This window comes from Notamacropus eugenii, chromosome 3, assembly GCF_028372415.1.
Source record: "Notamacropus eugenii isolate mMacEug1 chromosome 3, mMacEug1.pri_v2, whole genome shotgun sequence".
NCBI classification, from domain to species: domain Eukaryota; kingdom Metazoa; phylum Chordata; class Mammalia; order Diprotodontia; family Macropodidae; genus Notamacropus; species Notamacropus eugenii.
The window spans coordinates 223537989-223552720 of NC_092874.1; the positions used below are offsets into that span (position 1 = coordinate 223537989).

At 39.8% G+C, this 14732-nt stretch overlaps 1 protein-coding gene across 1 annotated transcript in view; it reads right to left on the reverse strand.

Moving 5' to 3' along the window:
* Positions 1 to 1312: 1312 nt before the first annotated feature.
* The window catches only part of POU6F1 (POU class 6 homeobox 1), a 34317-nt gene continuing 20897 nt past the window's right edge, over positions 1313 to 14732 (reverse strand). The window contains exon 11 of the mRNA XM_072654702.1: positions 1313 to 14157. Within this exon, the coding sequence (XP_072510803.1) occupies positions 13812 to 14157 (346 nt within the window). The 3' untranslated portion in view covers positions 1313 to 13811. The remainder of the gene's footprint in view (positions 14158 to 14732) is intronic.

The following is a 14732-nucleotide window of genomic DNA, read 5'->3' on the forward strand; positions in this document are numbered from 1 at the left end:
AAGTTTCTATGGCCTTTCCACTTTCTTTTTCTTCTTTTTGATATTACTACTGCTAACCTTCCTTTTCACCTAAAAATCTCACTCACTCTCATAAAAAAAAAAAAAACTTATATAAAAAAGTATCACCAAACAAAACAAATCCATATAGTGGTCATGTCTAACAATGTGTGTTACTTCCCTGAAAAGGTTCTGATTTCAAGTATATAAATAAAACAAAACAATTAAATTAAATTAATTAACTAGAGCAGCCTGTGTCATGTTCTGCATAATCCAGTTCAAAATTCTGGGCCACTGGGAAAGATAGCATGAAAACTGACCTGTGAGAGGCTTAGTTTTCTAAATTATCTGATGAAACTAAATGTAGTGTGGTAGAGCAGAAGCAGAACAAAAAGGTCCTGCCACCCCCAATTGGGTCCACTGATATGTCCCACTGAAAATAAGAGCTCCCTAATAAGACATATGCTATTCAGAAGTCCTTGGTTATATAAACATAGTACAAAATACTCTTTATATAAGAAAAAAAGACAAATAATTAGAGAACATTTCATTGTTAATTGTTGGGCCATGCCATTATAATAAAAATGACATTACTGCCTAAATTAATTTATAATTTTAGTACTATATTAATCAAAATACAGAAATGATGCTTCTTTGAATTAGATAAAATCTTAACAACATTCATTTGAAAGAATAAAATAAAATAAATTTCAGGGGAAATAATGAGAAAAATCACAAATAAAGGAAGCTTAGCTTTACCAAATCCCAGGCAATGTTATAAAGCAGTATGAATGAATAGATGAATTTTTAAAAAATCTATTATTCAGTGTTTATTATATATCAGTCCCTGTGCTGAGTGCTAGGGATACAAATACAAAAAACAAGACAGCCCTGTTCTCAAAGATCTTATAGTCTAAAGGGGGAAGATATCACGTATAGGAGAGTGGTGGCCAGGGAGGGATGTTTCATTCTGGAAAGTCACTGGGATGGCAAGCAGAGTCAAAAGGCAAGCAAGTAATATCCATTTTGGAAGAGTGGTAGTGTTGATTTGCTTACTGTTCCCAAAGAAAAAGGAGAAAGTGTATATGGGGGAAGGTCATTTATTATCTCTACTAACAGCATGTAAGAAAGACAACTGGGGGCAGCCTTGGCTATGGTGGGGTCCGGGGCCAGTTAGATATGGTGAACTTTCACCAATCAGAAGAGCATAGTCCTAGAGCAAGACAATTCATTCCAAATTATTTGGGAATAGTTAATAGAAAGCAAAGCACAGAATAATAACAGAGTAAATAAGTAAGAAACAAAAACAACCAAAAACAGTGGTTCAATTTTTTTTTTTATTTTTTTATGAATCCAAGGATATAAGTTACTGGGGAAAGGAGAGCTTTTTCCAAAAGGAACTTTTATGAATTGATCCAACTATTATAGACAGCAATTTGGAACAAGAACCAAAAGTTACTAAATTGTGGATACTTGTCAACCCAGTTATACCACTACTAGGAATATAGCCCAGAAAGCTCAAAGACAGAAAGGATACATATGTACAAAAATATTAATAGTAGCACCTCTTGCAGTACACATTTAGAACAGTGGTTCTAAACTGAGGAATGGCTGAACAAATTTTGGTATATGAGTTTAATGGAATTTTATTGTGTTATAAGAAATGACAAAAGAGACAGATTCAGAGAAACCTAAAGAAAAATGTATGAACTCATAGAGAATAAAGTGAGCAAGAGAAAGGAGAATAATTTTTACAACGACTATAATAATGTAAAGGGAAAACAACTAAGAAAAAATGAAGAAGTCTGATCACTGCCAAGTTCTATCATAATTTCAGAATGATTGCTAATGAAGTTTGCTTCTTACCTCTTGGAGAGAAGTGATAGATTCAACATATAGAATAAGACATACATTTTCAGCCATAGCCAATATTTGAATGTATTTTGCTTAATTATACTTATGTGTGGAAGACTTTTCTACTGAGGAAGGAATTTAGGGAGGAGTTGGTGTGTAACAATAGTGATATTAGAAAAAAAAGAGAAAGTTCTGGTGAAATACACAAAAAAAGCAGAAGCAGAAAAGTTGGACACAGATAAGCATATCAATTAAATTTAATACTTTAAAGAAATTATGCAACAAGTTGACAGTTTCATATGAGAGAAATCTTTCTTTGCTGTTCTTTGTATATTTAAATATTCATGTTGGTTAATGTTTGCCAAGTTCATTATAAAAAAATAAATATTTAAAATAGGCAACTGCTAGGAAAACTGGGAAGAAGTTTGGCAAAAATTAGACTTAAACCAATATCTTACAACGTATGCCATAATATACACATATTGTCTTTGGCCCAAGAGGGGCACCCTCTCCAACGAAGAACCCTGGTCCTGCACTCATTCAATCCTGTGAGAGCCTAACCCCAAAGAAAAGAAATCAAGCTTTTACACTTTCTGGCTCAGCTACATGCCTTGGCTGGAGAACTACTATGCTCTTTCATAAAGAGCAGAATCTCCTACTCGTGGACTGAGAGGCTCCTTCGAGACCTAACTCTGAGCCCTGCCATCTCCCGATCAGGAGGTAGGAAAGCCATCACACCAGCAAGCCCTTTACGCTTGGCCTCAGCCCTCCCTCACTTAAATCCAATTCACTTGCATGTCATGGCATCACCTCCCATCGTCATGGTCCTCTTCAAGAATGAAGGACAAACAGTAACCTCTATGAGTAGAGAAGGAGCTGGCCACTAGGGACCAAGCTTCCAGGTGGGAATCCTTCCTTCCTTCCTTCCTTCCTTCCTTCCTTCCTTCCTTCCTTCCTTCCTTCCTTCCTTCCTTCCTTCCTTCCTTCCTTTGTGGTTTGGGGTTGCTGGGAACCCCAGCAACTTGATAAGGTTGAGATTGATACTCACATACAAAAAAATAAATAGTAAAAAAATACATTTGGAATTAGGAAGTAGTAAGTAGCCTGGGGTAGGCCAGATGTGACAGTGAAAGGATTGTCAAGTAAGCAGTGATCTAGGTGGACTGGGATGGGTCAATTCCCTTGGACAGAGGCCAGTGATCTGGATTGCTGAAATGTACGGGAAAATTCAGGGACTGAGTTGCTTTCAAAGACATGGTCTTTCTCTTTATAGGGATCTTTGCCCCATCACCACATCCCTCCTTCCTTCCCTCCTTCCTTTTATCTTTTTTTCTTCTCTCAACACATAGGGTAACACACCCTTAACTTCCCTGCTCTGCCTAAAGGGAATGTACATTTTAATTTTTGAAACATTTTTGGTTTGGTTTGGTTTTGTTCTCTTAAAGACCAGCCTTAATCCCAAATCATTCTGGTCACAGACCAAACCCTACTTGGCCGTTGCTTGGGCCCTGATTGGCTTGGAATGAAAGTAAATAACAATTGTTTCTATTTTGGCCAGAAACCCTGAGAGTTTTCCCTCCCAGATCTACTTATTTTTTGAGGTCATTCTTTGCCTCCTTTTTTAAAGCCTTGATTACTGAATGGGCACTTTTTGAGATCTGTTAAAGACCTTAGCTTGAAAAGGCCAAGGTCCCCCACTGCATCCTGGGCCATTTCCAGTTGTTCCGATCCATATTTGGCCACTGGACTCAAGTGACTCCAGAGAAGAAAGTGAGGCTAGTAACTTTGCACAGCCCTCTGTCACTTAAATCCAGTTCGCTTGCATGTCATGGTATCACCTCCCTGATATCACGGTCCTCTTCGAGAACAAAGGAGAAACAGCAGCAATCTTTTTACTACTCTTCTGGTAGCTTCCCTTGGTTTAAGCTTGGTTCAGAAACTGAAAGACATTGTCCTTTTTATCATGATATTGCTAACCCTGCTATTGCTATAAGTTGCTTCGGCACTGCAAGGCTAAGATGAATGGAAAGTATTTCTTTATGAGTCCCTCAAACTATTTCCATCATCTGAGGTTAGTCCAATGAACCATTTGAATGCTTTATTTTTCTATTTTTCTGCATGAACTCTTTTAAGTCTTTGATGTTCTATGTATTTCCTGTGATGGGTACACTAAAGACTGTCCTCTACTAGATTTTCATGTAGATTGGGTAGGAATTGAGAACCATAGATTTAAAACTGAAAGGGCCGTAGAGGTCATTGAGTACAACCCTCGCATTTTACAAATGAGGAAGATGAGGTTAAGTGACTTGCCCTGGGTCACATTGCTAGTAAACATCTGAGTTAGGATTTGAACACTGGTCTCCCTTCCTCTAAGTTCAATGCTCTATTTGTTTGCTGCCTGACAACTCCAGGAGAAATGCCAGGAGTAGAGCAGAGGTATGTATACAATGTTTGTAGATCTGACGAAGGCCTTTGACACTGTTAGTTGTGAGGGCTTATAGAAAATTATGTCAAAATTTGGTTGTCTGGAGAAGTTCATCAATATTGTATGTTAATTTCATGATGGTATGTTTGAATGGGTTCTGAATAGTGGACAATGCTCTCATGTCTTCCTAGTCACCAGTGGAGTGAAACACGGCTGTGTGCTTGCTCCCATGCTTTTTAGCATGATGTTTTCAGCCATGTTGACAAATGCTTTCAATGAGGATGAACATGGCACCAAGGTCAACTACTGTAATGACAGCAAATTCTTCAATTTGAAAAGATTACAAGCCAATACCAAAGTGGAGGGAGTGTTGGTGCATGATTTTGTGTTTGCAGATGATTGTGCATTTAATGCAGCCTCTGAAACTGAGAAGCAACAAAGTGTGAACAAAGAACAATTTTCTGCTGCCTGTGCTAATTCTGTCCTAATAATTAACACCAAGAAAATACAGGTGCTTCATCAGTCACCACCACAGCATCCATATGTGGAACCATTGATTATAACAAATGGAGAAGTTTTGAATACTGTGGATAAATTCACTTACTTTGGTAGTGTACTTTCCAGGGATGCACACATTGACAAAGAAGTTGATGCATGCATTGCCAGAGCTAGCTTAGTGTTTGAGAGGCTCCACAGAAAAGTTTGGGAGAGAAGAGGTATTAGACTGATTACCAAATTGAAGGCCTATAGAGCTGTTGTGCTGATCTCATTGTTATATGCTTGTGAAACATGCATGGACAGTCTACTAGCGCCATGCCAGGATACTGAATCGCTTCCATTTGAACTGTCTTAGGAAGATTCTGAGGATCATCTGGCAGGATAAGGTACCAGACACTGAAGTCCTTGCTCGAGCTGAACTGCCAAGTATTCAAACTATGCTTCAGAGAGTTCAACTCCAATGGGCTGGTCACGTTGTTTGAATGCAAAATGTATGCTTGCCAAAAAGACTATTATATGGAGAACTCACATATGACAAGCAATCGCATGGTGGCCAGAAGAAATGGTACAAGAACTCTCTCAAGGTCTCTCAAGAACTTTGGATTTGCAACATGGGAAACACTGGCACAGGAGTGCTTAGCATGGCGTGTCCACATCAGAAAGGGTGCTGTGCTCTTTGAGCAAAGCAGAATTGAGACAGCACAAAGTAAATGCAGGATGTGCAAATTTGGGATATCCACCCTACATATTCACATGGACTATCTGTGCCCAACCTGTGATAGAGCATTCTGATCTCATATTGGTATGATCAGTCACTGTTGGACACACTGAAATTTCACTTTATCATGGTGATGTCATTTTGGTCCTCTTTCAAAACAAAGGACAACAACCAACCATTTACTGTACAATCCCGCTTGCCTGATATCCACTTGTTAAGAGCTATATACCTAATCTTTATTTATATATCCCCAGGCTAAAACTGTAAAATGTGGGCAAAGAGCCAAAAAGAGATAATGGTCCCTTTGAATCAGGCTCAAAGACCAGTTCATATAGGTAGAGCTTCTGATCTCTGACCTGTGATCAGTAAAGGAAACAGAAAAACAGAAAGTATCCTGGAACTAGATATCCAGGAACTACCTTTTCAGTCTGTCCTGAGTGAAAACAAGCTGCTCATTATGTCGTCACCATTTTTTACTCCCGGGGAAAATGAGAAAGGGGAGAAATTTCCTTCCTTAACCCTTCTTCCTTGCTAGATTCTGATTTGGAAACCCAATGGAGAGAAAACACAGAAGTCCAAACTATTTCATAGCTTAATTTCATGGATCTCAGGAAAAGGGCAGTTTTTCTGATAAAAGTTTGTCTTCTCTTGATAGGATGCCTGGGTGCTTGGACCCAACTTCCAAGATCACATTTCTCCCTAGCATCAAAACATTATCCCTGGCAGTGTTTCCCCCAGCCCACCGACACTACGCCTAGCAATAACTCATGAGTGGGCCCCAATGAGGCAAACTATCTTTCCCTGTTACCAGAACAAGTTGACCTGCATAGAATTTCCCTTGTATGAACAGGACTATCTTATACCAGCAGAATTATCATGTACTGATTCCCACAGTTACTGTATACAATCCAGAAGTCAAGCTATAGACATCAACTCCAGAAGCTATCTTGTTATAGACAAAACAAACCAAAAACACACCTATCAGGACCCAACTCCCCACCCCCTCTGGATTCCAGTAGTGAATGACACCTGCGACTAAGGTTATATGTTATCCTCTAATTAGTATATCTGCTAGATAGTATACTGCTTTTCCTATGTAAGCTTGAGCATCACTCCAGTTAGTTTGCAAGTTCCTTAAGGAGCTCTGCCAGCTATATTGGTGTCATAATAAACCTTTGTCAACTTGACTTAAAGAATGCTTTCATGGGCAATGCTCTTTAGATGAATTCTAGGCAACTTTTTCACCAACTACCTAACAGATGTTTCAAACCATATGACTCAGAGATATCTCAAAATATGTCCAAAATAGAACTGGAAATCTACCAAATCTACTAAATGTTCCTATTTCTTTCAAAGGCACTAGCATTCCTCTAATCTTCTGGGTTCATAATCCCGATTCTTCATCCTCTCCCACCTCACATATCAAATGAATTGTTAAGTCTTGTCATTTCTACCTCTTCAACATGTCACCCATCTAACCTTTCCTTTTACTCACAAAGCTACCTGGTTAATTTCAAGACCTCCTCATGTTTCTTGTAGATTATTCCAAAGACCTTCCAGTTGGTCTTCTTGACTCACCTCTCTCTATTACAATCCAGCCTCTGCAACAGCTACCAAAGTTATTTTCCTTAAATATAGATATGAGTATGTGACATACACACCTCTACTCAGGAAATTCCAGTGTCTTTCTTGTCTCTAGGATAAAATATAAACTCCTTTCTTTGACTTTTGAAGTCCTTCAAGCCTGACTACAAAATATCTTTCCAACTTCATTATATGTTACTCTCTTCCCTGCATTGTACCGGCATTCTCTTTGTTCCACTTATGACAGTCAATCTCCTATTTCTGTATCTTTCCATTGGCCGTCCCCAATACCTCAAGCATACTCCCTCCTCATTTCTTCCTCCAAGACCAAGCTCAAGCACCACCTTCTACACAAAAGCCTTTGCTGATCTCTCCAAATGCTGATGATTCTGCTTTATTTCATCCTATATCAGTTCATACAAATTTTCCCATGTTTCACAAATTCTTTAGAAATCCTTCCTATCTACTTTTGATTTATTACCTTGTAATTATTCTCTACATACTTACGTATGTACATATTTCTTTCCCTCTCCAATCCCAGCACCCTATAGAATGGATAGAATGTAAGCTTCTACAGAATAGATATTGTTCCTTTTTAAAAATCAATATCTCCAGTGCCTAGCATAGTAACTAGTACCTAGTAGACATAATAAATGCCAGTTGATTCATTAACAAAGGCACTGTAATCTCATCAGATTGCTTAAGGAACTCATCAAATTTATCAGTCCTCTTACACTAAATAAAACAACTTGTTTTTAAGTTTGGAACAGTCAGTGTTGCATATACTACAGGTAGAACAGCATATTCTTGAACAATGTGGTGGAACAGTTGAAAGGTCCAGCCATTCTAGATTTCAATTTGGAACTATGTAAGAAAAGTGACTAAACAGTCTTTGGCCCAGTGATCCCAATACTGGGCAGATAAACAAGGTGAGTCAGGGACAGAAAAAAAAAGTTTATCATATACCTAAATATTCATGAGTCTATCATATACCTAAATATTCATAGTAACAGTTTTCATGGTAGCAAAGAACTAGAAACAAAGTATATCATCATTCATTGGGAGATGACTGAACAAAACTGTGGTAGTTAAAAAATGATGAATGTGGAGAATTTGGAGAAACTTGGGAAGACTTGTATGAACTGATGCAGAACAAAATAAACCCATCCAAGAGATCAATATACATGATTACAACAGTGCAAATGAAAATGTCACTAAAAGTAAATTCAACTGTATGTGAAAGAAAAAAACAATGAAGGTCCCAGAAAAGAGATAACAAAACATGTCTTCTCTCACAGCAGAGGGATGCGCGACAACTATGACAGGCTATTGGATACATTGTCAGACCTGGTCTCTGTAGCAGATTCTTTTTGTTTGAATATTTTTATTTGTTACAAAGGGAGGGTTCAATCTGGAGGCAGGACTGTGATGTAAAGACAAAAAAGTATCAATAAGACATTTAACTTTCCCCCCAGTTAACAAAATGTGGAACACTCAAGTGGCATTGACACTCAGGTTGCCAGTCTTTTTTTTTCTTTTTTCTTTCTTTTTTAAAAAATATGAAAATTTTTTTTAAATGAAAAAAGACAAAAAAATTCATTTTAAAAAGATGAATAGAGGGGAGAGTGAGGTTGAACAACCACAGGGGAAAGAATGGAATTCTTAGGAGCCTAAAGGCTTAAATATACCTACCCAACTTTTGCTTCCTCCTTACCCTGTTCTTAGTTTCACAAACATTTCCATGTTCAAATTTATCCATCATCTTCTCCATGTCTCCAAAGGAAACCCTTTCTGAGTCTTAAACCAGCACCCATTTCACAGGTTCAAGAAAGAGAAGACCATTATGTTTGCTGAGGTACATTGCAGAACTCTTTACATCACTGCTGAAAGAAGTCTTAGTGGCCTGGAAGACTGGACAACTTCAAAAGTCTTCAGCTTCTCTTCCTTTCCCAATCTGTTCTTTTCTTTGGTTTTCCTGTTTCAATCAAGAAGCAATTCTTCTAATGTATTAAAAGTCACTTTCCCTCCCCATATATGACTATGAAGGACTTCCTTGGCCATCATAGCAGGAAGTAATATTATCTCGTTCCTTCCTTGGTAGCTGGCTAGCTAGATACTATGAAGGGCATCTTCTTATACTGACTGAGAGTCATTACACTAATCAGGTAGAAAAAGTAGCTCTTCCCCTCTTCATCTATAAGAGCTGCTCATCTGTCTCTACTCCAATTTCTCGGAGTCATTTAGAACTTAGATTACCATCTTGCATATTTTGTCATTCCAGTCAATATATAACTTAGCTGGATCTCCTACACTTAATTATCTCAGCAGCTTGAAGTTAAGAGCCCATCCGTTGTTATTTAGTTGAATAGAGAGGTGGGAGTCTGGAGGGTCTGATGAAGTCAAGATCATGAAAACTGGTAGAAATTCTGATTTAGGTGGGATTAACTGACCTATACTATGGTGTGATCTAGTTTGAAGGCATTGTGGTGTACTGGAAAGAGGATCAGTCAGAATGCTACCATGAAATAGTTACATGAGAGTAAGTCATTCTATCTCTGTGGACCTCAGTTTCCTCACTCTCCAAATGGAGATAACTAAAAGAGTGAGGAAATTGCTTTGGAAATTACTTGGCATTATATAAATGCCTTATCATCCCCCTAGACATTTACCCACACGATTCCAAGTCAATGTACAACTCTTCTCAGGATGCTGGAAAAAGCATTGGATCTGATTACTTCTTAAGTCTCTTCTATCTTTAAGACTAAGTGATTCTCCCCATATATACCAAAATATTTGTAGCAGCTCTTTGTATAGTAGCAAAGAATAATAATAGCTGGCATTTATACAGCACTTTAAGGTTTACAAAGTGCTTTTCACATGTTATCTCATTTTATCCTCATAAAAACCCTGGGAGATAAAGTGTTATCATTATCCCTATTTTATAGATGAAGTAACTCAGGCAAACTGAGGCTAACTGGTTTGCCCCAAGCATCAAAGGCCAGATTTTAACTTAGGCCTTCCTCATTCCGGGTCTAGCACTCTATCCATTGTACTACCTACCTGCTTTAAGCTGGAAATAAAATATATGCCCGTTGATAGTGGAATAGCTAGACAAGCTTTGGCACATAGATGTAATAGAATATTACTACATTGAATACAGAGGCACATGGGAAGACTTACATGAACTGATGCAAAGGGAAATTAGCAGAAGCAGTAAAACAATACATGCAAGCACTACAACATAAATAGGAAAAATGATAACAAAACAATCAAAACTGAATGCTGTGAAATTATCATGACCAAATTTGGTCCCAAAGAAGAGATATCAGAATATGCCTCCTTGGCTTATCTCCAGAAGTTGGGGACTTTGAGTGGAACACTGCCTATTTTGATGTGTTGATTAGTTTTGCTAAATTGCTTTTCTTCTCTTTTGGCAATATTGGGAAATGTAGGTGTTAGAAAAAATATATCAATTTTTTTTTGATGAGTCAATGATTCTAGGATTCTTTTGATCCCAAGACCTTGGGCAGAATTTGTTTTTTTAAATTTTTCTGAGAGTTATCTGATCATGGTTTGGAGGCTGTTTAGGGAGAGGTGGGAGGAAAGGGAATAGTGAAACTCACTTCATACCAGCAAAAGTTAAGTAGCTGTTACCAGAAAGCAACGTAAAGTAGAAGAAACATTCTTAAGAGATACACAGGCAAGGAATGAGGCTGTGTTTGTCTCCTAGTCTCAGCTCTCCATTTTGTCCACTAAGGAAAATCCTAAAGTCAGGTAAAGATCTTATTTAGGACTACTCTTCTAGAGAAGTCTGGACTTAGATACTGATTCCTATAGAATCTTATTCCGTTCAGTGAATGAGAAGTAACTAGATTGATAGAAAAAGGGGAAAAAAAGCCATTTGACTCCATAGGGCCTGACCTTGCCCCATGACAGAAAGATAAGGATAGAGAGAAATGGACTTGGCAAAGTATGATCCATGAAGCAGAAGGGCATCTGGGTGTCTGTAGACGGAGAAATGGTATGACCTCCTATATTCAGTCCCATTTGTGTTGTCTGGTCTATCTGGACAAACCACTGTTTTTTTTGGGACCACTGTTCTGCTCCTTTTTGAAATGGTATGTCATATGCTTGTGCTTCAGCATAGGGTTGTCCCAAATCAGTTTCTTAAAACTACAGAGTTAGATTTTTCTCTTTAAAGAGACAAAAAAAAAGAAAAAGCTAATCATTTCTCATCCTTCTCCCCTCCCCCATTAAGCACTTAGCAGCCACTGTCTACAATTCCAAGTCCAGAAAGGGGTTCCCAAAATTCATTCCAATTACTCTCAGTGCCTGACAGTGAACAAGATTCAAGGAGACAGTGACCTGGAACTCCCACTGATAGAATTACCTCAAAGAGCAGTGAGGCATTTTGTAATGATCAAATGAGATAATAAGCTAATAATAGATAATAAGCACTTTGCAAATATTACAGCACTATATAAATGTTAGCAGTTTTTTTCCCATTGGTCTGTGGAGCTGTCTGTGCATTTTTTTTTCCAGAGGAGTGATGAAAGATAAGAAGTTTCTACCCCCACCATAAGAGACATCACACTTCCCACTCTTGAAAGCTCTATCTTAGACAGTAAAGCTAGTCAGGCTAAATCTCACCTAGGTCACTGGGGTTCGAGGCAATTTGCAGATATTATTAAGCATATATGAGTCCTGACTACCACTGAGAAGGTGTTTAAGATCTAACCTAATTCTTAGAGTGTAGATGTGGACTAAAATGGGTCATAAATTGAAACTTCATCTAAGAGAATCCCTGGATGCCTCCCTGCATTCTCTTTGATGTTAGCTCATAATCCTCTACAAACCCTCTCTTCTTCTCTCTTATTTATGTTCTTTTTTAGGTAATGTGAAGGGAAATCCTAGTCTCCCCCCACCACATTCTTCGTTTCTCAGGTGATTTGGTCTGAATGAGGGAGAATAACTCTGAATACGCCTATCCTTAGATCACTGGCAGGGCTACACAGCCATTAAGAAATGTTGACAATACACAGGACTAAGAATTCTCAACTGGGAGTTGGAAATGAGGGAGAAAAGTAGAGCATGCCAGTGGAATCTGGAGCAGGAAGAGGATCTTATAACTGTGATGTGTGCTGCAAGATCATGGCATGACTTGTGTTTGCCACACTCTCTCTTCATGTATGCCAAGTTTTGGGTGAGCTGGGCAATAAACAATCTCCCCTCAGGAGATGGAGTGTATTCTAACCATGGGAAGAGCATGTGGGGATTTGGAAGCGGGCTAACTCTAGGATGTACCCTTTTGTTATTAGGGACTTGACTTGGTAAGCAAGAGAACAGGAGATGGAGAGAATCTGAGTTGTGTAAGCAAAATCAGGCTGAACTAAGGAAACAAGTATTGTCTGATCCTTTGAAGTCACACAGCTGAATCTATGCTATAATAGCTAAAAAAACCCGAGTAATATTTTGGAGAAGGAAGCAGGCCAGTGTTTTGTTTTTAAAGCATATCTGAAATGACTCAGGGGCATAAAAGGGTAAACTTACATGGACAGACTTAGGCTGGGCCTCTGAACAATGAGAATCTCATCTCTAGGGTCTAGGGCAAGAAGTTAACTGAGAAAATTGAAGTTCAGTCTTCTGGTAAGGTGACAGGAAGACGGAGGAATGGCAGGAGGAGGATCAATCAGCTCCTGCTGAGTTTTGCTCCTTTTCCTGAGGCAGGCCTGGTTGTCTGGGTTTGTTTGCTATTTAATTTAATTTTCTCCTCTGGGGAGGCCCCAGTGCTGTGCTTGACAGGAGGAAGACACAACATTCTTTTCCTCATTTTTCTCCAAAGTTTACTGCTTGGGCAGTGGAGGTTTCTAGACCACACTCAACCCAAGCACAATTCTCTCCTTAGGTGTTAGGGGTGGAAGGAATGAGGGAAAGGCCAGGGACCTACATTATATACAAGTCTGGGAGGTTGGTTGGTCCCTAGAGTGACCCAGGACCTCTGTTCCAGAAGGCATGGGTAGCTAAGGGCCGAGCCATCACTATTTTCTCCTCCCATTAGAACCATGGAATAAAGGAATCTGCGTTAGTGCAATTTGTTTCCAAAGGAACAAAGAGAGGGACAGGAAGGATGAGGGAGTGGTAGCAGACATGTGACAAGGGGTTCCACATTCAGGGACATGGTTCTGGGAACCCATTTCATTTATTCCTGCCCCATGAATCCGTGAAAAGGGACAGAGCACCTGACAGGGTCAGGAGGCTAAATGAGGCTGTGCCTTCTCTGTACACAACCACAGAGGGACCTAAAGGAGAAGTGGGGGCTGGACAGAGGATGTCATAGAAAACAAGAGTGTAATGGTCAGTGTCCCTTTGGACCCCCTCATAGGGGCAGGCATTTGGGTTCCCAACTAGAATTCCCCCTTAAAACCACTTTTGCAAAGTGCTTTTCTCCAGAGATCATTAGCAACTCTGGCTTGGCTCCTCCACCATGAACCTGGGTCCCTCAGAACTACCCCTCTTCCTTCTCCCTGCCATGGGGCATAGGTGGAGGGAGGAGCCGGACATCAGACATGCATGCAGCCCACTGCTGGGTACCATGACCCAGGAGTAACGCAGCTACACCAAGTGAAGGGCTGGCTGCACTCAGGGAGTGGCAGTTACAGGCTGAGTGCCAGGGGAGAATACAAAGTGCTAAAACACAGGCCCTCAGGGAGGGGAGTGGTCCTCTCCACTAAGCCCCTAGGGAATCTGAAAGACATTCAGTTTGCTGGTGTTCTTAAGTGTCTGGCGTCGATTGCAGAACCAGACCCTCACAACTTCTCGGTCATAGTTGAGCTCCTTGGCGATCTCTGTGATCTCCTGACCAGTGGGCAGAGGGTTCTTTTCGAAGTATGCATTAAGGGCTTCAATGGCCTGTGGGGTGAAGGATGTGCGTCGTTTCCGCTTCTTGGAGGGCTCTCCACCTACAAATTCCATCAGGTTCTGCTGGCCCTCCTGGTTTCGAAGCTCTGCCTCGTTCAGCCACTTCTCCAGAACGGGTTTCAGCTTTTGGGCACTCTTAGGGGTGATGTCTAACTTCTCAAACCTGTAGGTGCCCCAGCCCAGGGAAGCAGAGATGGAAGGCTGAGGTAGTATGGACCCATCCAAACCCACTCCACCCTGATGCCCCATCATAAAACCCTTCACTCCCAAAGGAATAACACCATAGATTTAAAGAATCCTAGAGGCCATCAACTCCAACCCCTTCATTTTACTGGAAACTTAAGTGAGGCCTATGGAGGTTAAAATAACCTCCCTAAGGTTACACAGCTAGTAAATGACATAGTTGGGATTTGAACTCAAATCCTCTGACTCCCAGTCCTGTATACTTTCCATTTCACCATGCTGACTTCCTTCAACTCAGGTGTTCCCCTTACCTGCGATAGGAAAGACTTTACCACCTATCTTCCCCTCATTCTTGCCTAAAGTCTGAACTCTCCCAGATTCTAAGAACGTGAAAAAGGAATACTGTTCCCCTCTCTCAGCATACATATAAGACATGACTAAAATGATGGAGAATGACTTTTAAACAAGTTTATCAAAACTTATACAAATAGAATCTCCTTCAAAAATAGTCACTTTGGCAGACTATAAATGGATCCACTCACAACATTTTTAGAA